We start from the raw sequence: 25907 nt of genomic DNA on the forward strand, positions 1-25907 counted from the left end.
AGCAAAGAAAAGCAATGGCAATAAGTACAAACCACTAATAACCTACAGCAGTGTTTCTCAAACTATGGGTCAGGACCCACTAGGTGGGTCGCAAGCCAATTTTAGGTGGGTCCCCCATTCAATTCAGTATTTTAATTTTAATACATTAGACTTGATGCATTTTGGGAAATTTTACAGACCTGTACTTTTAACGTTACTATGTATATGCTTTTAACAATGATAGTCAATGAAACTTACTCCTGGATAAATGCGGGTAGGATTACAACCTAGGATTGTTAAAAAATTTTCCTGCATGATGATGTCACTTCTGGTGGGTCCTGACAGATTCTCATTCCAAAAAGTGGGTCCTGTTGCTAAACGTTCGAGAACCACTGCCCTAGATCCTTGGAAAGGACTGGATATTTAGAAAACGCCAGCCAGCACCATGTGGGCTGTGATTAACCAGACCATCCTCATCCTCATGCACTGCCTAAAAGTTTAATGGCAAAAAGCAGTGTTAGACTAGGGTATATTATTTTAACAATGATAGTAAATGGGACTTATTCCTGGGTAAGTGTGGGTAGGATTGCAGCCTAGGATTGTTAAAAATTTTCCTGTTTGATGATGTCACTTCCAGCTATGACATCACTTCTTGTGGGTCCTGACAGATTCTCATTCTAAAAAGTGGGTCTCAGTGCTAAATGTGCGAGAACCACTGATCTACAGTATCCAGGAGTTTGTGTAGACAGAATTCAAGACTTATTAGAAGAGTACCATCTTAAACCATTAAATAGCCAACAGAAAATAGATTCATCTGCATGATACTTGCACTTGTATTCACATTTAATTTTTTAAAGGGAGCACACCTTCAAAATGTAATGGTTTCTGAAGGCTGATTCTAGACAACACTGTACTGAAGACTCTGTAGGCTAAGTATTGCTTCCATTCTTTCTCCTGTGAGATGCTCCAGGCTGCCATTACTCTATTTTTCTCCCTTCTTTCGCTCTTCTAGCTCTACCACAGAGAGTGCTGTAAATGCTGGAAAAAAAAGCTCAGGGAGGAGCAAGTGCATGCACCCAACAATGGGTGGCAGTATTGATCTGCCATCTCAGGCATGGGATAGGTAAGGGACAGAGCTTGGGCTAGCACCAAGAATGTGCCACCTTTGAGTTCCTAGTCAGAATGCCCAAGAGATCTGACAATCCTAGTTAGTCCCGAGAATTTGAACCTAGTAGTTCTAGTGGCATTTGTAGGTTTGCCAGACTCAAGGAGAACAAATGACTTGGTCACATCCAGTTTCTGATCACCCTTCTCTTTACAAGTAGGAAGTCATATGTAGCCAGTAATTGTAACACTTGAATGGACTCAGCAGATTACAAACCTAAAGCCAAGATTCATTTAAAACCTAGCATGAGAGTAGTTTAAACTTAGCACAGTGCTTGTTCAAGATAGTTTGGACAGTCTTAAAAGCAAACTTCTTGTTATCCAGTCTGTTCAATCACATATTAGCTCCTTTTTTTTTTTTAAACATAGGAGACACAACAAATTAAAACTTATCCTAAAGTACAACCTCCCTCCATCACAGCCTATTCCATTCAACAATTGAGGTCCTGCTTATTGTCCTCCAGCTGTGACTAAAATCTGGGATGCAATACACGGTTTTCTGCAACAGAACTACCTAGACCTGAGTTCCCTTACCATGAAGGCCTCCAATGGCTACCTTGCTGTTATGAAAGCTTGTAGCCTGGGTTAATTATGTTTGCTGAAAAGGGAGGGAGGGAAGAAGAGGATTTGGACAAATATAATCTCTCTTGTATCTATGCCTAATAAAGGTTCATTCATTCATTCATTCATTCATTCATCTCTCTTGTGGGTTTTTATACCAAACATTTTCAAATTGATTTTGTTTAAGTTATACTGCAGACTGTCTTGATGTTTTAATAAATTAAAACTCATATATACAAATACAATACATGCATACCTGCAAGAGCTGTGACTGTGGAATACAGCCATTTGACTGCTGACAGCAAGCAACCATTTGCTCTGGAAAAAAATTCTAGGGAGGCAAAAAAGGAAAAAAAAATATGGAAGATGAATGTTTGGAATTAGCGTGCATCATATCTCTTTGTACATTGTATGGGTATCTTTTAAATGTTACAGCAGCCCTGTGGCAGGCACTTCCGTGGGTGAACCCCACAACTAATAGAAGTAACCCCCTACTTAAGTACAGGTTCCAGGGGTCTGTACAAAATTGAAACATTTATGTAAAATAAAATTGTGAACTTTCAGCAGTGGTTGAAAAATTTTATCAAAATATTTCTATAAATAATCTACAAAATTGACGTACAACACTGTGGTAACCCTGATTTTTTTTGGTTTGTTTTTGTGGTGATGGTAGTATAATGTACAAAATGGGCCTTAGAGCAGCTGATATGGGGGTGCATTTGTATTACAGTATGAGGGCCCCCCATATCCACAGATTCACTTATTTGTGGATTGGGTCTGTGGGGCCCCCCCATGCACATTCCTGCTGGAGGTAAGGGCCCACTGGAGTGTACTCTGAGCCCAGCAGACAGCTGTCCGCGGCCTCTGCCAGGCTTAAATGGAGTCTTTCTGTTTAAAAAAATGTGACTTCAGGTTTCTCCACAAAACCAGAAAGGACTTTTTAATGCCTTATAAGGCATCAAAAATGTCACTTCTGGTTTCACAGAGATACTGTAAGTCACATTTTTTCTTGACAGGCTCCGTCTGAACTTGGAAGAGGCTGTGAATGGAGGTCTGTGGTCTCTGCTGGACTCAGAGGACCCCTCAGAGGCAAGGGAAATGGAGCTCCCCTCACCTATAGAAGGTGGGGGGAGGCCGTCACCTATATCTGCAATTTCACTTAACCGTGGGTTGTTCTATAACAAAACCCCTTTGGATATGGGGGCACACATGTAGTTTCATTTTACAGTTTGCATTGTACATTTTATAGCAAGTTACAGTTTGCATTTGTATTTGTTGGAGAGCAACACAAGTACAGTACAGCCTTTCCTAAATGCAGTCTCTCTTTCCTCATCACAAACCAGTGCTACTGTTCCTGAGCAAAAATGTCACAGCGCACAAACTTTGCCTGGGTGGACAAGACTCAAGGTTGTTCTTTAGTTGGGGGGGGGCAGGGCCTGAGGTGGCTGAGTAGCTGTGTTTTTTTGATGTGAGAAGAAGTTTTGGAGGAGATCTGCCGAGCTTGTGATGGAAATGTGAGTGCATAACTCTAACTTTATAAATCTAAAATTTGTTGGATTACAAATTAACTGTCTTGGAATACTTTTATTGTTGTGGAGTGTTCAGTTTCGTTTTCCTGTGGAGAGCTTGTGGAGTGCCTGTGGAGAGCGGCTGGAGAACTGCATTTTTTTTGTTTTGCGAAAGTGGTTGATTGTTTACATTCCTTTGATTATCTCCTGGAAAGGAATGTGGTTGACATAGAAATAAATATATATAACAGAAATAAGATATAAACAACAGAAATAAGAACATCAGGGACATCTAGTGGACTAAAAAAGATACTACAAGGACAAGAACAGGACTTGACAAGTGAAGTAAGAAGAAAGAAAATTTAAGAAGGAAGAAAGAGGATGATAGGAAAAGGAGCGAAAGTTAGGAGCTCTTCTGCCCCGGAGTCCAGCTTGGGAAAAGTAACACAAGAGGAACCGAAAGGGAAAGAATGGAAGCAGACAATACAAGACAATATAGAGAAATTAGTGGTGATGGGACAGCAACAAACAAATCATTATCTGTGGGTTCAAGCTAGTTTGGATGCATTAACTACACAACTAAATGATCTTAGTGTGCAACTCAAAGATGTTATATCCGAATCACATGAGAAAAAAAACAAAGGATTATGGAAAAAGTACTGGAAATGGGAAAGCTACAAGCAAATTGATATTTGCAAATCCATTAGCCTGGAAATCTTAAATCAACAGACAAATGAGTCTAATACACAACAATTAGGAGAGGATCAACAAAAGAGCAAAGAAAGGAAAGATAAATCCAAAACATTGGAGACAGGACAAAACAAACAATTGGAAGAGACAATGTTGATGGAGATAGCTTGGAAGACTCAAAAGTCACCAGACCAGAAAGGAGAAGAAATACTTCAATTAATTGATGCAGCTTGGATTGATCAAGTGAAGGAAGAAGAAATACTTCAACCAACTGACATAGTTTGGAATGATCAAGTAAAGGAGATGACTCATCAAGATGTTGATTTAGCAAGAAGGGCAAGTACATTAAACCGTGATCTGTTAAGAGGAATTCATGTGAAATTTATTAGAAAAAAAGATGGAAAGTTAAAGTCTAGAAGAGATTTGGCAGACCTGTGGATATTTAGGTTGGAGACAAGGGAATAGATAAAAAGACAGTAATGTGTTAATTTTGTATGTTAGAAATTAAAGTTTATTAGATGTCAATGAGAATTTATATAAGCTTTATAGGTGATATGTAATATGTATAAAAATTTTAGTTAGCTTGATATTAATCGATGTTAGAATTTTAGAGGATAATTTTAATGAATTAGAATTAATTTTAGGTGATATTGTTTTGGATGTTTATGTATATGTTTATGTATTTAGTCATGAGGATATATTAATTTTGGAAGTTAAAGAAATGATATATGTAATTATTAGGATATTAAAAGTTGTTAGAATTTACTATGTTAGATACTGGATTATGATATTAATTCTTGTGAGGATTTTATATGCTAGATATTGGAAAGACACAAAGTTTCCAATGAAAGATGAATTAATAGAGAAAATAATGAATGTAGTGGTAATGGACAGATTTTTAGAGTGCTTGGATCAACAGTGAAACCGATATAGATTGAGTAATGAAAATTATTTTATGCTTGGTTGAAAATAAAGTTGTAGAATTATAAGATATATATGATAGATAAATGATAAATGATATTAAGAGGCTAACGTAGAAGAGGAACTGGATTAGGAAATATGTAATGATTTATTAGTTATAGTGATGTATGATATCTTGCACCCTCTAATATTGTGTTTATGTATTGTATGTACTGTATTATGTCTGCAGTCTCAGTGGATGAAGCTCTTTCACTCATTAATCAGTTAAAGCGGGGCAAAGCAGCGGGACCAGATTCAATTCCTCCTGATATTTATAAAGAAGCACCAGAGTGGTGGGCCCCAATAATCGCAGAACTATTCACTAGAACTGATAAATTTGGGGTACTTCCGGACACTTGGACTAGATCTATCTTGGTTCCCATCTTCAAAAAAGGGGCTAAAAAACTTCCCCCCAGCTACAGGCCAACCAGCCTTTTAGACCTAGCAGGGAAAATGTATGCCTCCCATCTACTGAAGAAACTTTCAGCCTGGATTTCTGACCACAATATCATAGGCCCAGAGCAAGCAGGCTTTAGGCCAAATAAGTCCGCAATTGATCAGTGTGGTATTATCCCACCTAATCTCCAAACAAAGGACTCAAAATAAATCCTGACTATATGTGGCCTTTTTAGATTTAAGGTCAGCCTTTGATTCCATAGATAGAGATAGACTCTGGGATAAACTTGAGAAGATGGGAGTGGACAAAAGGCTATTAATATTAATTCGTGCCCTTCATTTAAACACTTCATGCCAAGTGAAATTATCTCCGACGAGTGGCCTCTTGGCCCCAATTCCAATCAACAAGGGGGTCAAGCAGGGGTGCGTTCTTGCTCCCACACTGTTCAATCTCTTCATCAACGATCTGGCTCCCTATCTAGCAAACTTCGATATGCATTCCCCTAAATTAGGTTCAGTGGATATCCCTTTACTTTTGTATGCTGATGACATGGCCCTGATATCTCGAACTAAAATAGGATTAAGGAGACTGGTTAACGCCTGCATAGAATATCTCACCAACAACGCCCTGCAGCTAAACTATGAAAAGTCCAAGACTGTGGTGTTTGGGCACTCTTGGAAACCACAGTCTTGGTATTTCCAAGTAAATCAATACAAATCAAGGAATTTCAGTATCTTGGTCTCCGGTTTCATTACCAGCATTTCTGGTCTTCCCATTGTCTTACAGTAATCAACTCATCCAAACTAGCTATTCAGGCTATAACCCATTTTTTCTTCTCTTGGGGTAACTCATTCATTCCAGCTGCTCTCCAGGCTTTTAATGCCAAAGTTACACCTCAGATTTTGTATGGCATTCCTGTTTGGATGCCAGCATTAAACGACTCAATTGAAAAGATCCATTCTAATTTTCTATACAAGATCTTAGGTGTACCGCATTGCATTCCTTCTGCAGCGCTTTGCCTGGAGACAGGCCAATATAGGCTGGAGTTCCTAGCTTAGTCCAGTTTCTTAAAATACTGGGCCAAAGTGTGCTTCAGGGCTGACCAAAACCCATTGTTAAAGGGGTTATTGACTGACTCACAGTTATCTCCTTGCTTAGCTCTTTCCAATAAGAAAATCAGACAAATGGGTCTCCAGGAAGATCTACAGGAGCTGCTACAATTGAGGTGTCTATTGAGGGCAGGAGGTCTGGTCTGGGCAGGAGGTCTGGTCTAGAGGGTAGAGCCTCCATTTGCCTGAAGATTAACATCCACAAGGTCGGCAGTTCGAGGCCACCGGCACCGTGCGACCTTGAAGCAGCTGGCAAGCTGCAGCTGAGCTGTTCCATCTGCTCGGAGCGTGGGAGGATGGAGGCCAGAATGTTAAACCAGATCGGAGCGTAACATCTTGAATGTGGTGGTTCTTGAAAGAGAGAACCTTCTTTCAATTTGTAAAAATCCCTGCATGGATTTAATAAGCCTGCCTGTGTAAACCGCCTTGAATAAAGTCTTGAATAAAGACCAAGAAAGGCGGTATATAAATACTGTATATATATATATATCTATTAGGCTCCTGGCAACAAGACTAACCGATATAGAAAGGCAAGAGATTTTGGCTGCAGCACAAAAAAAAAAATGTTCGCCCCTAAATTTCCATCTTAACAATACCTTTGGTCAACAACCAAAGTACCTGACCTTCTTAGAGTGTCCCTTTGTAAGGAGGGCTTTTACATTAGCCTCTTGCAACGTGTTGCCTTCTAGAGACCTACTTGGTAGGTTTAGAAATGCCCCAAAGGAAGAATGATTTTGCAATTGTAGCCTCAGAGAGGCAGACTCTCTTCCACACATTGTTCTGCACTGTGCTTTCAATCGAGTGCTCAGAGACCAGTATCTCCCTTCATTGTCAAGAATCAATGTCTCTGAGAACACCTTTTTACAACTTCTGCTGGCGGGTGAATCTGAATTAGTGACTCTTCCAGTTGCTAAATTCTTATATTTGAGCAACTTGAAGCGGGCTAAGCTGCTGGTCCTAAGCAACTTGGAGCAACTCTGTAAGTAAATTGTTGTGTTTTAACCCTTATTTTTATCTCTCTTTTAATATATACTTTCATACATGACTGCCTGGAGATATTAGTTGTAAAACTATATGCCTAATAAAGGTATGTTGTATGTTACTGTATTATGTGTTATCTGTGTTTGTTATTGGAAAAATTTAAAAAAATTTTTTTAAGGCTGTTGCATCACCTGCAAGTTGGATGTCTTTCAGTAGAGGACTACCTATATTTCTAGAGTGCACAGATTTTTTATAAAGTGAAAAGGCAGGTCCCTGTTCTGAGGGGCTTACAATCTAGAAGTGACCTGAGGGAGACATCAGGGCAGTAGGGGTACAGGCAGGGATTAACAAGAGTGCTGCTGCAATGTTTAAAGACCTGCAACCACATGGGCAGGCCCTTATCACAGAAGTAGTCTCCAAACTGAGAGGTAAACCATTTCAGTTCAAAAATCTGTGCAACTGGCCGTATCCACATGGTTACCGGCTTTGAAACTTGACAGTAACACCATGGGATGAAGCCACAAAAATGCAATGAAAATGTTTCATAGTTGTTTGAAAGCCAATTGCTTCATTTCACATACAAAGATTAGAAAGAGTCAACGATCTGGGCTGAACAGGTATGCCAGGGCAATTCTGCTAAGCTCTGCATTAACCATATCCACAATCAGTATTGCCTACCATTGAACCAAAAAGCCACACAACTTGCTTTGAGATATATAAGAAAGATATTTGCCTCTGACCCTAACTTGGTGAATTAACTAGATGTAACTTTTCTTTGTGTGCTTGGGATTCTCCATGTCTTGTTTTCAATGACATTCTGGGGGCCCCAATTCAGACTAGAACCAGGGTGTGGAGTGAGAAGGAGCAAATACTTTCCCACACACACTTTTGCCAAGAAGTTTCCCCCATTGTCATTCACATTTTAAAAAGCATCTCAAGAAGCATATAGGAGCTGGGTACATGGGTGATCAGTAAAAAGGGAAATAGGATAAATCAGCATCTCTCAAACTGTGGGACAGGACCCAGCTGGGGCGTCATGACCCAATTTCTGGTGGGTCCCACAGAATCACCAATGAAAAGATGGGTGATGTAAAGATCAGATAATTGTCAGAAGCCCTGAGGCTATTCAAAAATCAGACAACTGCTAATTGCCCTGCAAACCGTTGAGCTCTTGCAGTTTGCAAACTGCAAGATATAGGGAGATAAATGTCTGATAAATTTCTGGCTTGTTTTCTTCCAAGTTCGTCAATGACAGGTAGTGGGGGCAGGTGACGTCTGAGGCACAGAACTAAGCCCCTCAAGCCTGGAGGCTATTAATTAGGGCTTCCTCATTACAAGAAATGAACTGAGAGGTTTTTCCCTCAAATGAAACAAATCCTTGTAAAGAGGGGCCATGGGACTGTACCATCTAATACAAATCACGGGAGGGGGAACAGTATTCCTTGATACTATAATGTTGTCTTCTGTGAGTTGTTGCGCATGCTATAAAGTCAGTCACTGCAAAGATGTTATCTAAAATCTTTAAAAATCAACTTGAATTTTTATATACTTTTCAAACCATCCTTGGTATCCTGGTATCCATGGGGTTGTCTGTTCCCAGACACCCCCTCCCCCCGGGATACCAAAACCAGGATGCCAAAATCCATGGATAATGGAATCTTTGAGTAGGTCTTTAGAAGACCTCGGGGGCATAAGTCATGGGTGTGTCCTCGTTGGAAGGAGCTCCAGGGCCTCAGGGAGTGGATCTGCTCTCTTGAAGCCTTGGTGGCTGACTTGGAAAAGTAGAGGTAGGCAGAGGGACCACAAGGAGACTTCCAGGGACATGCAGGCTTTGTCCCATCCTCAAGTGGGCAGCTCACCAGCTGCCCGGGTAGGAAGTCTTAGGGCTAGAGGACGTCGTTCTGGGGAGGAGGGAAATAATCCCCTAGGGGGGACCCACTCTTCAGGGGGTGGGCCCGTATCCATTTGCACAAAGGATACTCCTCAACAGGATGGGGATCAAGGACTTCTAGTAGTGGGCGATTCAGTTATCAGGAACACAGAGTGAGGGGGTCTGTGACGGAGGTGTGGACCGCATGGCGACTTGCCTGCCCAGTGCAAAGATTGCGGACATCACTTCTCATCTACATAGGCTAATAGAGAGTGCTGGGGAGGAGGTAGCTGTTGTGGTGCATGTCAGCACCAACGATGTGAGGAAGTGTAGCCGGGAAATCCTGGAGGTCAAATTTAGGCTACTGGGTAGGAAGCTGAAAGCCAGGACCCAAAAAGTAGTGTTCTCAGAAGTGCTGCCTGTTCCACGCGCAGGGTCAGTTAGGCAGGCGGAGATCAGGGGTCTCAATGCATGAACAAGATGGTGGTGTAGGGAGGAGGGGTTTAGATTCGTTAGGCACTGGGGAACATTTTGGGACAAGCGGGGCCTGTACAAGAAGGACAGGCTCCACTTGAACCAGAATGGAACCAGACTGCTGGCGCATAACATTTAAAAGGTGGCAGAGCAGCTTTTAAACTGATCTCTGGGGGAAAGCCAACAGGGGTCGAGGGGCATCCGCTTCGGGACTCCTCATCCTTATGGGACAAGGATGGAGAGGTTAGAGTACAACAAGACAAAGGCAGAGTAGGAGAAGAAATTGGGAATGGTAGCGTGATGGGATGTGATAGACGGTTTGGCACAGTGAGAGGATGCAGGGACAAAGGAGCGAATAAGCAGCCCATCTTGTGGGACTTCATATACAAGTGCTTTTATGTGAATGCCTGAAGTCTCCAAGCAAAGTTGGGAGAACTGGAATGCCTGGTGACTAGGGAAAACATTGACATAGTGGGCATAACGGAAACATGGCAGAATGCGGAGAACCAGTGGGATACCACAATCCCGGGCTGTAAAACTCTATAGGAGGGTCAGAGAATGGCGTGTTGGTGGTGGGGTGGCCAATTATGTTAAAGAAGGGGTGGAATTCAGCAAAGTAGAGATTGAAGGCAGGTCCAACTCCACCACAGAATTGCTGTGGGTTAAATTACCAGGTCTGAGGAGTGATGTAATACTGGGAACATGCTAGCGTCCTCCAGACCAGAAACGAGAAGGAGACCTTGAAATGAGGAAACAGATCAGGGAGGTGTCGAGGAGGGACAGGGTTGTAATCATGGGGAACTTCAATTATCCTCACATCGACTGGGTCAATTCGTGCTCTGGTCATGAAAGAGAAACTGATTTTTTTGACATGCTAAATGACTGTGCTTTAGAGCAGGGGTGCCCAAACCCTGGCCCTGGGGCCACTTGTGGCCCTCAAGGACTCCCAATCTGGCCCTCAGGGAGCCCCCAGTCTTCAATGAGCCTCTGGCCCTCTGGAGACTTGCTGGAGCCCGTGCTGGCCTGATGCAACTGCTCTCAGTGTGACGGCCAACTATTTGACCTCTCGTGTGACCTGTGGGACGAGGGCTCCTTCCACTGCTTGCTGTTTCACATCTGTGATGCAGCAGTGGCAGCAAAGGAAAGGTTGGCCTTGCTTTGTGCAAGGTCTTTTATAGGCCTTGAGCTATTGCAAGACCTTCATTCATTCATTCAAGTTCCATCTCCAATATATTCATTTATGTAAATTTATTCAAATTTGAAATGTAAATTAATTATTTTTTTCCGGGCCCCCGACACGGAGTCAGAGAGATGATGCGGCACTCCTGCCAAAAAGTTTGGACACCCCTGCTTTAAAGCAATTAGTCATGGAGCCCACCAGAGGACAGGTGACTCTGGATTTAGCATTGTGTGGCACACAGGACCTGGTTAGAGAGGTAAACATTACTGAGCCATTGGGGAACAGTGACTATGCTACAATTAGTTTCACCATGCATGTCGGGGGAAGAGTGTCAAATCTAGCACAAAAACCCTTGACTTCCGATGAGCAGACTTCTCTCAAATGAGGAGGCTAGTTAGGAAGAAGTTGAAAAAGAAGGTAAAGAGGGTCCAATCTCTCCAGAGTTCGTGGAAGCTGTTTAAAACAACAGTAATAGAAGCCCAGCAGAAGTGTATACCACAATGGAAAAAGGGCTCGACTAAGTTCAGGAGGGTGCCCGCATGGCTAATGAGCCAAGGGAGAATCAGCATGGCTTTTGTAAGGGTAAGTCTTGCCTCACAAACCTTTTAGAATTGTTTGAAAACTTCAACAGGCATGTGGATGCGGGAGAACCTGTGGACATTATATATCTGGACTTTCAGAAGGTGTTTGACAGGCATTCTCCCTCACCAAAGGCTGCTGAGAAAACTCCACAGACAGAGGGCAGATCCTCACCTGGATTAGGAACTCTTGAGGTCCAGGAAGCAGAGAGTGGGTGTTAATGGGCAATTTTCACAATGGAAAGAGGTGGAAAGTGGAGTGCCCCAAGGATCTGTCCTGGGACCTGTACTTTACAACCTGTTCATTAACGACCTAGAGGCAGGGCTGAGCAGTGAGGTGGCCAAGTTTGCAGATGACACAAAACTTTTCTGAGTGGTGAAGACCAGAAGAGACTATGAAGAGCTCCAGAAGGATATCTCCAAACTGGGAGACTGGGCAGCAAAATGGCAGGTGCTTTTCAATGTAAGTAAGTGTAAAGTCATGCACATTGGGGCAAAAAATCAAAACTTCACATATAGGCTAATAGGTTCTGAGCTGTCTGTGACAGATCAGGAGAGAGATCTTGGGGTGGTGGTGGACAGGTCGATGGAAGTGTCGACCCAATGTGCGGTGGCAGTGAAGAAGGCCAATTCTATGCTTGGGATCATTAGAAAAGGTATTGAGAACAAAACAGCTAATATTATAATGCTGTTGTACAAATCTATGGTAAGGCCACACCTGGAGCATTGTGTCCAGTTCTGGTCGCTGCATCTCAAAAAGGATATAGTGGAGATGGGAAAGGTGCAAAAGAGAGCAACCAAAATGATTACTGGACTGGGGCACCTTCCCTATGAGGAAAGACAATCGCGTTTGGGCCTCTTCAGTCTAGAAAAGAGGCGCCTGAGGGGAACATGACTGAGATATACAAAGTCATGCAGGGGATGGACAGAGTGGATAGAGGTATGCTCTTTTCCCTCTCACATAACACCAGAACCAGGGGACAGCCACGAAAGTTGAGTGTTGGGAGAGTTAGGACAGACAGAAGAAAATATTTCTTCACCCAGCGTGTAATTAGTTTGTGGAACTCTTTGCCACAAGTAGTAGTTATGGCATCTTGCCTGGATGCCTTTAAGAGAGGATTGGACAAATTTCTGGGGGAAAAGTTAATTATGGGTTACAAGTCATAGTAGTTATGTGCAAGCTCTTGGTTTTAGATGCAGGCTGCCTCTGATTACCAGATGCAGGGCAGGGCACCGGGACACAGGTTGTGACTGCCTTGTGTGCTCCCTGGGGCATTTGGTGGGCCACTGTGAGATACAGGAAGCTGGACTAGATGGGCCTTTGTCCTGATCGAGCAGGGCTCTTCTTATGTAACCAAAGTGCCTTTTGGTCATGTTTGGAGGTTTTCTGAGGTGCAAGGAGGTCTCATGCAGTCTCCCCACATCTCAGAAGGCCTCCGAGGGGCACTTTTTTAAAAAAAACCTGAACTTCCTTCTCAGAAGCCTCTGTCTTCTGAAGTGTGGGCAGGCTACAAGCGGCCTCCCCCACACCTCAGAACATCTCCTGGATGCAACTGGAAGACACTTCTGGTTGTGCCTGGAACGTAAGGTGAGGCCCTCCAAGGGCTCAAATCCTCGGGTCCTGATCCCACAGATGAGGAGGCCAACCTATACACACAGAAACACAGGTTTTTCAGGCTTATGGATTTTAGAACAACAGGAGGAGGAGAACAATACTATACTTACCACAGGATTTTTAAAACATTCATATTTTGCATAATTCTTCCTGAACAAAAATTTACTTTCACTTCCCATTGTGGACTCAACTTGAACAACAAGTTCATGATCTTCCAAGTATCTCTCTATAGAAAGAGATAAAAACATACATTTCCAAAATTAGTGAAAAGAAGAAAAGGATGTGTGTATGATCATGCAGAAAAGAATACACATCAAACCAAACCAATAATTTTCAAGTTTTCTACCTACAAGGCAGCTTTCCACACTGACTCATCTTCTCATGAACTCCTGAGTGAATCGTACATTGAAATCTCCGCCTGCTGCAAAAGGTTGCAGGCATCTGCCAGACCACAAATTCAGCTCATTTCAGGATGTATGCTACTCAATTCCACTGGCTTCACCAAAGCCCCACGCAGACGGTGTCCAACAGCACCTTGCCCCTTCCCCCCAGTAGTGCACTGCAGAACAAAAGTGTTACCATGAGCAAGTTTAACTTCAGAGGAATTTGTTGAACTCAGTGAAAAATCCGTGAAGCTTCAAAAGAATGCTGAGATTCCCCCATGTTACAGTCTGAAAATTACCACTGAAATGAATACATCTCAGAATTCTTTTGTTTCCCTTTCACATATTTTCCGAATTCAAAAGATAAATATACAATAAGCATTGGTCAGAAGTACATATGGGAATACTTCTCCACTGTAAAGTGCAATAACTACTTCTGTTGATGCATTTCCTCTGAAATCAATGGAACTACAAGCATTTGACGGTGAAAGAAAAAAAGTTGCCACAGAATAGCATGCAAGGCAATACTGATAACGACATCATGTACTGCCTCTGCCATTTGTATATATACTAAGACACGCGTAATGCAATCCTAAGCATGTTTACTCGGAAATACTTTCCACTGAGCGAAACTGAGCTTGTTGCCTTGTAACTGTGATTAGTGTTGCTGCCTTAGTTCTAGCTGATTACAATGGGAGGAATAAGCATGCTACCAATTCTTGAGAAATCCATAGGACTTTAAAGTGTTGGACTTTGGTTGGACTGTACCCATAATGAAAATGTGGAATAATGACAAAAACGACAAACTATTCTGAACATAAAACAAACTAAAGTAGAACATCTGAGGGAGGCACAAGTTGTACAATTCACAGTTGTAGCCCTGAGGATTTGAAAAGACCTCCCAGAGAAGGTACCTCACTCCTAACCCCAGATCTTCAGAAAAAAACTTCTGTGTTCTTCATCTTGCTCAGCTTTGGCAACAGAAACAGGTTAGATTTTAGATCAGGCTCTTGAAGGAGTTGTACTTTTGTGTTGAACCACCAACTTTCTTTGGAAGTGAAACATTTTTGCTGCTATGTGGAGCTCTATTCTTTTATTTTGTAATGTTCCATTAAGGCCTCAGTGAGAAAGAGATCCAGGTGCTAACACCTCAGTGGACACATAATAGCCCTGCTGACTCTCTGGATAGAGGTTTAGCCCTGTTGACTATATTCTGAGCACAGAAAACATCCCACAAGACCACTTAGATAAGCTATATAATCTGCAACAGTTCTTGAATCCTCATTGCCTACATCAAACTACACTCCACAAGAGCTCATAACTGTACTCCACCTAGGTCTAGTTCTTGCTGAGGTTATACATTTATGTCTTGAATTGTTCAGTCTGCAGTTAGAAGTAGGAGTCATATGTGCAGGAATTTATTTTGTACAGAGAAGCATTCAAATATGTGAGCCTCCTTCTGCAGGGAAATAGTCCAGGCACAGGTTTATCACTGCAATGGGAACCGGGCTCGACACTCTGATCCATCCCCTTAAGTGTTCCCTCCCATCCCCTCACTGATTTTATCAGTTTCCTCATTCATCTTCCTACCCCTGCAATTTTTCACCCACCTTTCATCTAGTTTCCCACTTGCTACTTCATTAAACCTTTCACTTGCCATTCCCTTCACTGTGCCATCCAGACTGTCACTCTCTCTGCCTGAAATTTATCCATCAATCCCCACTAGATAATGCCTTGCTATTTACTTTCATACTCTTAAAGGAGCTCACCCTTTTTCACTGCACAGGACCTGCTGTTGGGTATCCAGGCTACTAATGGTTTTTGAACTACTGGCAGCGGAGATGTGCAGTCAGGGGAGGCAGGCTAACACAGAGCCCCATTGGACTCAACAACTTTTAAAAAGTACCTTTCTGCATCTCTTCTCTGCACAGCCAGTGAGTTAAGCAGTACACACGCTGCTGCCGCCACCACGCAGGGAGGCAGCTAGCAGCTGATTTACTGCAATCATGGCTGGCTTCAAATGGAAACAGGCAGGGTACCTGCATCAGCAATCGCTGGGGAGGCAGCAGGAGAGTGCCTCAATTTGGTTCAGAGAAAGCCGTGAAAACAGCAAGGAGCCTGAGCGAAGGGACCCGGCTCTTTAAAGCACCAGGGCAAGCAACTATTGAGCTGCCTCAGGGGGACATGTCACTGAGCTCTCCCTAGCTCTATGGGGGGGAAAGAAGTGAGTTTTAAAAAAAAATTATTTCTGAAGGGGGAAGAGAGTGAGTGACCATGCATTTCAAGGAAGGTAAGATCCACTAAGAGAGACTGAGCTTAAGGGGAGAGGAGGCGCAGAGAGAGACACAGAGAGAGAATTACTGTGACTGTGCCTCCTTGGGCCTGGACCTCACCAGACATCACTGACAGGCAGGAGCTCTGGGTGAAAGGGATGGTAGACTGATCTAGTCAGAAATAAAATCTTATTTCAGCTTCACTTGTCTATTGTGCAAGCATCATTCAGGACGTAGTAAGCTTTCTACCTCCAGTCATGAACAAAGCCCCTTTTCACAACTCTTGGGTTAAGCCCTGATCCCTTGTCTTAGCCACGGGCAGCCCAATCCTGAGCTGCCCAGAGCTGCGGGACCTGGCGGCTCCACAAAAGAGCTCCCGCAGGAGGCTCCTCGGGAGAAGGGGATGTTTATCCCCTTCCCCCGAGTAAGCTAAAGTGAAGGCACTCATGTAGGGCAAGCAGCCCTGCCCAAGTGCTCTGGATCTTGCGGAGCTAGGCTCCACGGACCCACCTCTCCCCGGCCCCCATGAACACCGCCGACCACGCCTCCCCCCTCCCTGGAACATCTCCCCCACGCCCCTGGGAATGCCCCAATTCCCCGTTCCACAGCCCAGCGGTTGCAGGCACCACCGAGCTGCAGAACACGGGCGCACGCCGGGCGGTGGTTCAGCGCCAGCTGGAGCTGAGCCACCTCTGACGGGAGCCTGGCAGTAAGCCCTGCAAACGTGCCTTATGGCACATTTGCAACAGTGGTCCGCACTGCAGAGGCGCAGTGCGGACCACAAGATTGGGCTCTCAGTTGTTGACCTCCATTCCATCTGTTCTATGTACTGCATCACTATTGCTGCACTTCACAAATGCCATGTGGTGGAGAGGCAAGAGGTCTAGGAAACCTGGATTCAAATTCCCACTCAGACATGGAACTGATGACCATGGACCAGTCACTGTCTCTTAGCCTCACCTAACTCACCTGTTTTAGGATAAAATGGGAAAAATATATAGACAGCCCTTTAAGGAAGTCAGGGGTGCCAGAATAAAAATGTAACCATTAACACCACCTGTACATAAGCAATGTGCCTCCCTCAACTTTGTTATATCTGGATGCAACAGCACAACATATTGTGCTCTATATGTAAATACTGCCTGGGTGCAATAGCACAGTACAGGTCCAGCCTATTTATACACGGATTTGACTCAACACAAATGGCCCCTGCAAATGAGAAGGAATGTGCTGATTCCTGGAGAAGGGGGAAAATGCATCCCTTTAAAATCAGTTTTAAAAGCTGAACAGTCTTTTAACAATAGCCTCCTTAATGGGGGTGGGCAGCTGGCTGACAATCCATCAATCCTTCTCTCTCCAGCGGACCCCTCCCTTCCTCCTGAGCAGGTGAAAGAAAGGTGATCACTTTGCATTGGTGAAGGGAGGGGCTGAATGAAGCTTTCTAAGCTCTTGGAGGACTGGTTGATGGATTGTTTTCTTAATGACTCTTATCTTAGAGTCAAAAGGTCAGCAAGGTTGTTTTTAAATCACCAGAGCAAAGAAACTTTGTTTTTTAAATTGATTTGCTACAGTGTGTTCTTTACCATCCACCTGAGTCCTTGGAATTTTTTATACACCTTGGAAAATTATACACCTATTATACACCTATTTTTTATATGTGAGTACTTAGAACGAAACCCATGTGAATAATTAGTCTCAACCTGTATAACTGGGAAATGGGACACGTTCAAGATTAGCATAGCACAAGTACACTGTATAGCTGCTCAACTCACTTGGCCAAAATTCAAACATCTCAAAGATACATTTGACAGCCAATTCCAAATCAGCTGAAATATAGGTAGTTGCATGCCTACAAGTTTGTTGTAGCTGCTCAAATAAAAGACTTCAATACCTATTTCCACTGGAGGGACCACCTTCCAGTAGGTATGACTACTCTTATATGAACTTGCCCAATCATTAAGCTTTCAGAGGCCCTTCTATGGATGCCCTCGAGAAGGTTTTGGGGGAAAATGTTCTCTTTATCCATATTTTCTGGGTATAATCCCAGAAAATTTACAAAAAGTTTACAAAAAAGTTTACAAAAAAGTTTGCTCTTGCTGCTATGATGACATTCTACTTCTCTGCGGTTTTACTGCATTTGGTTTATTTTAATCTTTTTACCATTATTAACTTTTTCATAATTTTGATAAATTTTTATGACACATTTGAATTCTGTCTTAATTTAAATTTAATTTTTAGAAGGCTGCACATTGTCCTGCACCAAAGGCTCCTGAGAAAATTTAACAGTGAGGAAATAATAGGACAGTTTAGGAACAGGTTGAGGAACAGGAAACAGAGTTGGTGTAAGGGCAATTTTCACAATGAAGAAAGGTGAAAAGTGGTGTGCGCCCCAAGGAATTGGTGCTTCCTAACTTCTTCATAAGTGACCCCAATTCATAAGGAATTGGGGCTAAGCAGTGAGGTGGCCAGATTTGTGGATGACGCTAAACTTTACCAGGTGACAAAGTATACTATGGATTGTGAAGAGCTCTAGCAGTATCTCTCTAAACTGGGAGAAAGGGCAGTAAAATGGCACATGTTTTCAACATAGATGAGTGTAAAGTAATGCACACTAGGACAAGAAATCAAAGTCTTAAGGTCCTGGCGGACAGCTCAAAAAAAATACCAACCCAGTGTGCTGTGAAGGCGGCCAATTCCATGGGATAATAAACGGATTGAGAATAAAATGGCCAATATGTCATTTGAAAAAAGCAATTGTAAGGGCGCCTCTTGGGTACTGTGTACAGTTCTTGACACAACATCTCGAAAAGGATACAGTGGAACTGGAAAAATGTGCAGAAAACAGCAATCAAAATGATTAATTGCTGGGACATTTCCCTTAGGGGGAAAGGCCACATTTGTGGCTGCTCCGTTTTCAAAAAAGGCACCTGAAAGGGGGACATGATCTCCAATTTTTAGGGTAGCCTATCGCTGAATGCCAGATGCAAGAGAGTGGCAACAGGAAACAGACATCTTGTTGCCTGGCATACTTCCAGAGGCTTCTTGTGGGCAACTGTTGAGATACAGGAAGCTACACTAGATGTTCCTATGTTCTAAGATGAATCAGGGTCCCCTTCACCTATGATATGAAGTACAGTTAAAAGAAACCATTATTTCAGAGCCTGGTTAAAAGGTGCTGATTAGCCCAATTAGCGGCATATCTCATTTTAGCTCAGTATTTCGAGCATACAAGAAGCATGTTCTTGCATGGAAGACTGGACGACCTCATTGTAACACAACATATTTTGATAAAAAAATTCAGCACTAATGGCCCAATCCTATCCAACTTTCCAGCAGTGGTGTAGTCATGCCAATGTAGTGTGTGCGCCATCCTACAACATGGGGGGCATTTGTTCCCTTACCTTGGGGCTGCATTGCTGTTGCATCAGGGCTGGAAAGTTGGATAAAAATGGACCTTTGGAGGCAAGTGGTTGAATGCACCCAGATGTTTCAAACTACTCAGTTCAGTAGAATTTGAATGCTTAAATCAGCAAATATGTTAAATTTTACCAGTTATTGAGCTAAAAGCATTGAGGTAGGAATACATGGGATGTTTCACATATTAGAGTGACAAACTTGGGTTTATCACTAAACATACACTCATTGGGGAGTTGTAGCCATTTCTGGACCTTTGCTGGGTATACCTGAATGACAACCAGATACCTGGGGGAAATGTGCACACTTTATACTTGAACACATCTTCACAGATTCACACCCAAGATTTAATGTTTGTAATGACTGAGAAGGTGTTTTATTACATTTGTCTGTATGCAAAGTTTGGTTTCTTTGGTGAAGCAGGAAAATAACGATCAGGAAGCTAAATGCACATGATAGAAAAAGCACCTCCAAGCACCAACCTGCTGGAAGTCACTTGGTCAAATCTGCACTGTCATCACTTGTGAACACCTCTCACAGACAAACATTACACAAGCTTTCCAGGGCCTGGTTGACAGGGGAGGAGGGGTGTCTAACTAAGGTGTTTGAGATGAATCTGACAAGCTGCAAATTATAAAAGGCACAACTCTTCTGGCCATGGCCAGACATACCTCTTAAGGCATGTTGAGAGAATATGAAAAGCAGTCCTAAATTTGCATGAAGGGTTGTATACAAATGCAAACACAGGGACAAAACATTCTATATTAGTTGAATTCCCTTTTTATCCATTGCAGGTGGTGTCGCATAGTACATAAGGGTCAAGCTAGAGAGGTTTGTAATCATGCAGGTAAACCTTCAAGAGCGTTTTTTGTTTTTGTTTTTTGCTGGGAGTCCCACAATTACTATTTTTACATGGGAGAAAACATCCATTGGCTTTCAATGGAAGCCTTTTCTGGCCATAAAAACAGTACACATGGTACTATGTGGAATTCTGGAATTAGAACTTCTGTGGGGACAAACTACATAAAGCCATCCTACCACTACCGGCTGCTATAGTTCAGGTCTGTTGCATGTCCTATCTTCCCTTCCCAAGTCATTTACTTAAAAAACCCAAAGGGTTAACTTGTGCATCTAGGGTCACATTTAGTTTGACCCTAAGTGGCTTGAGCAGTAAACCAGGAAAGTCCCCATTTCAAATCCTGCTCCTATGATGACTTCACCAGGAGTCTTTATAGACATATCTTAGTGCCAGCCTCATCCCCAATATGGAAATGACAAGAACTTACTTTGCTGAGTGTTTGCAACGTAAAAGTGCTTTGACCACTGCAAAGTAGCATATAAATGCTTTTGGTAAAATTCAACACACGCTCACTTTAAATCAATGTGAAATCCCACCAACATTGTTGTAACAGACAACCTTGGAACCACGGGGGGGGGTCTTTTTTCCCCCCTTTGGAAGTACTTGAGCGGGACTAGTGCTCCATTTACACATTGCTTGAATCCTGGATCTACATTACCTTATTGCAATCAAAATGAATTTTCAATGAATTCAAGATGCAGCAGAGATAAGATACTGACAGATAGGTATATTGCTCCTTTCCCATCACTGTAATTACCAGGTTATTTGTGTGTAAACAGAAGCTTTTGGTTTCTTAATCAGCCTCCTGCCCAATTCATTCAGAGATGTCACACAGCAAAGTTTGACAGCACAATTAGTCACCATGGAAGCTATTGTGATGTCACAGACACTGAATTGTGGCATCACTGAATGAATTTGGCAGGAGAAGGATATTGGGCACAAAGGAGAAAAGCCTCTGTTTACACAATACTTTAGGTCCTTTCCAACCCAAGATTACCACAGAACAAGGACCTAGAATGTTAAAATGTAAACCAGTAGAGAAAACATTTATTAAAAATTGTGGCAGATTCAAAGATTAGTTGGATACAGAATATATCTGTTGCAGTGGTCTTTTGTATTGATAGACATATCTACAAAAGTCCTGATAAAAAATGCAAAGTAATAAGTGCCAGGTCAAACCAAGTTTTAGCTTTGCAAGAATATGCCTCTAGCTTTTCCTGCGTCCTACTTTTTCTGCTTAATAGCATTCACCTAGAATATCACAACTATGGAAAATGGCCTCTCTTCTGTAAAAGCTTTCTGCATCAAAAGGGTCTGCTTCTAAAATATGTCTTCATAGGGCACCAACACAAAAGTCTAATGAGTTTATTTAATAACCTGCCTACTACTTTTTTCCCTGCCCTAATCATAGCTTTTATTCTTTTAAGTAGCAGCCACCCAAATCCAACATTCAAAAATGCTTTATTACACAGAGGTATTATTCTGTAACCTGTAAGCGTTTTTAGAGTAAGAGGCTGATGATGTATAGTGCAACACATTCAACACAGCAATACATTCGAAAGCAACAATAATAAGGAAAAGACATCAAGCAATATTCAAGATCTTTTCAGGTATACGCCACTAAACCAATTCCCCACAGTTCTCCCTCTTGCCAACAGTAACCATGGCATCTTCATTTAAATCAAGTGCAGGAGCTGCTGCCTAGGAAAGAAGTACCAAGGTCTGTGCAAGAGCTGCCCATGGTGCCATGTGAAATGGCTCTGCCATTTTTCACTCCCTTGAAACCAAAGCAATCACCTGTGTTAAGGAGACCAATTACATCATGTACTTGGGACCCATGTCTCTAAACTGGTGTCAAGCTGGCAATGAAACTGAATTCTTTGCTGGGAGTTGCATATACCTGTACATTTTAGTTGATCAGTTACAGCCAAAATTCAGCAAAAAAACCAGTCAGCGCAAACACAATTGGAGTAATAAGTATGGAGAATTGGCTGATAAATGTTGATGTTCACATGCGAACATTGCTAGTCCCAGATGAATTGGTAGCATTCCCTTGTCAATGTCCAAGAAGGGGAAGCCAGAGCTCAGTTCTGGGACTTTCACAACATTCATCTGGAACTGTCAGAACTGACATACAAATGTCAACATCCTTCCAATTTTGGACATCCTGTGGTTACTTTTTAATGTGTGTATAACAGATTATCTCCCCTCACTTAAAATAGTTGAAATGCATAGCATCCAAATTATTGCATCAAGTCATTTACGTGATTGTTTTCCTCTTATTGTGAAAACTATTCACAGTGTTTATAATCAATCGTTTAGAAAAAGCAGATCCCTTTATTATTACAAATTGAATACTCAAGTTATAACATGATTCCATTCCAGATGGCTCCCTACCTAATCCTAGAAGAGGGTGATGCTCCACTAGGGTCCAGCTGTTGTCATCCACACAATGACTTTTGTAAACGAGCAGTTGGCAGAGGTCCCTGGCTGTCATATCTGCTAGGATCTCGACCACTTTGCATGTGCCATCTTCACTAAAGACTTTTACATCCTGCAACAGAAATGACATACTTTACAGCACCTTTATATTAAAAAAAAAATGTAGCCAACAACCAAACCCATACAGGGACTGGACAATTACTTCACATGATTAGAGCTGGGTATATTTGGCACTGAATAGCAAAGTTCTGCTGAATTCCTTAACATATAAATTATGCAAAAAAGTAAGCAAATTTGAATGATTTTTGTCTGGTTTTGAAATTATGGGGTTATGCAGGATTAAAACCCCATTCAACCACTGAATTCTCATTCAGTCACACTCCTGCTTTCTGAGATTTTCAACTGGATTGCCTAACCATCCTAAATATATTTTATATCCATAAGGATTAGAAACTTGCTGTATGTGTGTATTTTGCCTTTTTAAAAAGTCAAGACTCTTAGGAAGCTGAATTCCATGCCAAACACCACATATTCTCTTTATGTTTCCACAGAATCAGGAATTATATCTCTCGGATTCCAAGATTTCAAGCACACCATTTTTATTTTGCAAGATTATTGCTTCTGCTCACCCCTCTGAAGACTGGACATGGTTTATACAAACCTATAACAAGGTATGGAGACAAAAATCCCTTGAGTAGTAGTGTAATCACGCTATAAGCAATATCAGAGCTTCAGAAGCATTTGGGGGGAAAAAGACGACCCCACACCCTCCAGTTTGGGGCCTTTTGCCCTTCATCCTTTTTTGATAAAATTAAACAAAATCACAATCCAGAAAAAAATATGGCTCTTCTTTAGTACTAACTTTTGATTGCTTCACTTTTGGGTGCTCCCTTTGTAGTTTAGAAAGCAAGAGACCAGTTGTTATCACTATTCACACTGCCCCCAGCTCCTGCCCCACCAATGTCCAATATTATCTTACAATTGAACATGGACCCTCTTCAAATATTAAAGGGATGAGATTATGATCAGCAAGCTCTAACCCTAAATTAGGAAGACGCTTCCCTGTCTTAGCCTTATCCTGCTTTAAACAGCATTCACACTACAAAAAAAGGTTTCCCATAGGATAAAATGCACAACGTCAAGATTTAACCCTGTGTTAACCTGGTTAAAACTGCAGTCTATTTCTCAGAAGGACCCCATAATTATTTCAGCAGAAAAAAAGAGTGGTTATGATGGGGGGAAGAGAAGTGAAAAGGAATCTTACCTCAACAGCATGTAAGAGACAGCAGCCAGATGAACAAGATGGCATTTTAATATAGAGATATACCCTCTTTCGAAAGAGTTTCTCCCCTGCCTCTTCCAATCTTTAGCAACTCCCAGCTGCAACACCTGGGTTGCTGTGCAGCCTCAAATGGATTCCTGTACCTGACCCAGTCACGGAGCTCCTGTTGTGCGTGCGCACCGTTTTCTGGGGGAGGCAGGGAACTCTTCCAGAGCTTCACTCAAAGGGTTACACACAATCTTTTAGGTAGTGAATCAAACCACACTGTGCAGACCAATCCTAGCCCTCCCTGTGACTGATGTAATCATTTCCCACACAACTCACAGACTTCCAAATTATGCCCCCCAGGAAGATTTTTTTTAATTGCTTTATGACCACCCACACGCGTTAAAACACATACACAAAAGCACAAGAACCCAGAAACTGTTCTCCAGTACTGAAAAGTTCAAAAAGGAAGGGAGGGAAATAGAAGAAATCCCAGAGCCCAAACCAAGCACACTCCTTGGACTGCCAAATTCTCTGCCAAATCTCACTCAATAGCCCACCTCATAGAAGCAGCTGATGTCGTCATCTTGTTGCAACTTAAACACTTTAACTTCTTGGAAGCTTGCTGCTGCTGCTGCTGCTACCACCACTTCCTTCCCCCTAGCAGGCTTGCCCACTCCCCCCATGGCTCCCTTTAAGTTCAGCACTGGCTTCTGACTGCTGAGAAGCTTTCCTTAAAAGGAACCAGCAATTTAAACAAGTGAGAATATGAATCAAACAGGACCCAGGAGCCCGGCACCCACATTGCCCATTCGGTGCAGAAGCCTCCACAGCCAGCCACTTCTTCCCCCTTCCTCCTCACCACACAGCTACGTAGACACAGAGAGGCATGGTGAGGGAGGAGTTAAAACTCAATGGGAGCTTAAAAAGTGACTCAAAACCGGTGCATTCAGGAAATGGTTTCTTTTGACAGCAGGGATGAGCCAGCTCTTTCAGAAGTAGGCGGGAAGGGGGAGGTGAGGGGGAATCCCTATTGCTGTAGCATTCCATACAATGAATTGGCTACACACAGATTCCTCTCCAAGGAGCAAGCTGCAAAAACCCTAGGCTGGAGACAAAACGTTTGTTTTACGTTATTGCCTCCCTGTTTTGTGGTCCTAGACAAGCTGTTTCTTTAAATCAGGGATGGCCAACTATGGTATTCTCCAGGAAAATTACATTCTCCACATACTAGCCTGGAACAATCACTATATGGCCAGGTCCTTTAATGACATTACTGCCTCCATCACAGGTATGCAGCAGGTCCCCTCAGGGGGTATGAGGTCATTCAAAGGGGTTGGACTAAGGAACAAGTGCGTTTCGGAAAGATCCATTCAAAAAGATAGAGATTAGCTAGTAGCACTGCTTTGTCTTTTAAATGTACATTAAAATACCCACTAAGGTTCACCTTTTTCTTATGAGTGTGAAATTACACTTTCCATTACACAGATTAACAGTTGGTACAGCTTCCAGTGGCCAAATGAGACTAAGATAACCCAGTCTATTGGTTGCTAATTCCAGCTTTAGTAATAAGTCTAACTTTAGAGTCAAGATCAGCACCTTCCCTGTCAACCTGATAGCCAAGATGGTCTAGTGGTCCAGGAGCTGGGTATAGACCTGGAAGATCCAGGTTCAAATCCCCACTCAGCCATGAAGAATCCTGGGTGACCTCGGGCCAGTCACCCTCTCTAAACCTAACCTACCTCAAAGGGTTGTTGTGAGGGTAAAAGGAGGGGAGAACTATGTACCCAATGAGTTTGTGTCTGGGGGGAAAAATTCCAAAAAGAGAACTTCCTACTTTGCAGTCTTCTAGCTACTATGCTACACCAAACTCCAAGAAACCAGCCCAACATGCCCAATCTCAAAAATTCAAACTGCAGCATTGTTGCAAAACTATCCTGCTATAACCAAGTCTGCCTTGAGAAGGTAACAGGACGGAATGCCCAGGAGAGTCAAATGACTGCATTTTTACTCCAGCCAATGTGAAATACTGTACAGCACTTTGAATGAGACACTGTTTAATATTCAGTAACTCCATGACTCTGCATAGCATAAAGTTAAATGACAAAGAGCATCTAATACTGAGCATCCCCCCATTGGGGGGGGGGGGTTGAATGATGTGAAAGCTGGTTATTGAACCACACACTAGAGCAGTGATTTTCAA

The 25907-nt window shown here is 42.5% G+C and overlaps 1 protein-coding gene across 2 annotated transcripts in view; it reads right to left on the reverse strand.

Moving 5' to 3' along the window:
- The window catches only part of GRB10 (growth factor receptor bound protein 10), a 148431-nt gene that overhangs the window by 16580 nt on the left and 105944 nt on the right, over positions 1–25907 (reverse strand). For both annotated transcript variants that reach the window (XM_066627054.1, XM_066627055.1), the window contains exons 6-8: positions 22393–22549; positions 13177–13292; positions 1961–2035 (exon numbers count right to left, since the gene is read on the reverse strand). In XM_066627054.1, coding sequence (XP_066483151.1) covers positions 1961–2035; positions 13177–13292; positions 22393–22549 — 348 coding nt within the window. The remainder of the gene's footprint in view (positions 1–1960; positions 2036–13176; positions 13293–22392; positions 22550–25907) is intronic.

This window comes from Tiliqua scincoides, chromosome 5, assembly GCF_035046505.1.
Source record: "Tiliqua scincoides isolate rTilSci1 chromosome 5, rTilSci1.hap2, whole genome shotgun sequence".
Taxonomy (NCBI): domain Eukaryota; kingdom Metazoa; phylum Chordata; class Lepidosauria; order Squamata; family Scincidae; genus Tiliqua; species Tiliqua scincoides.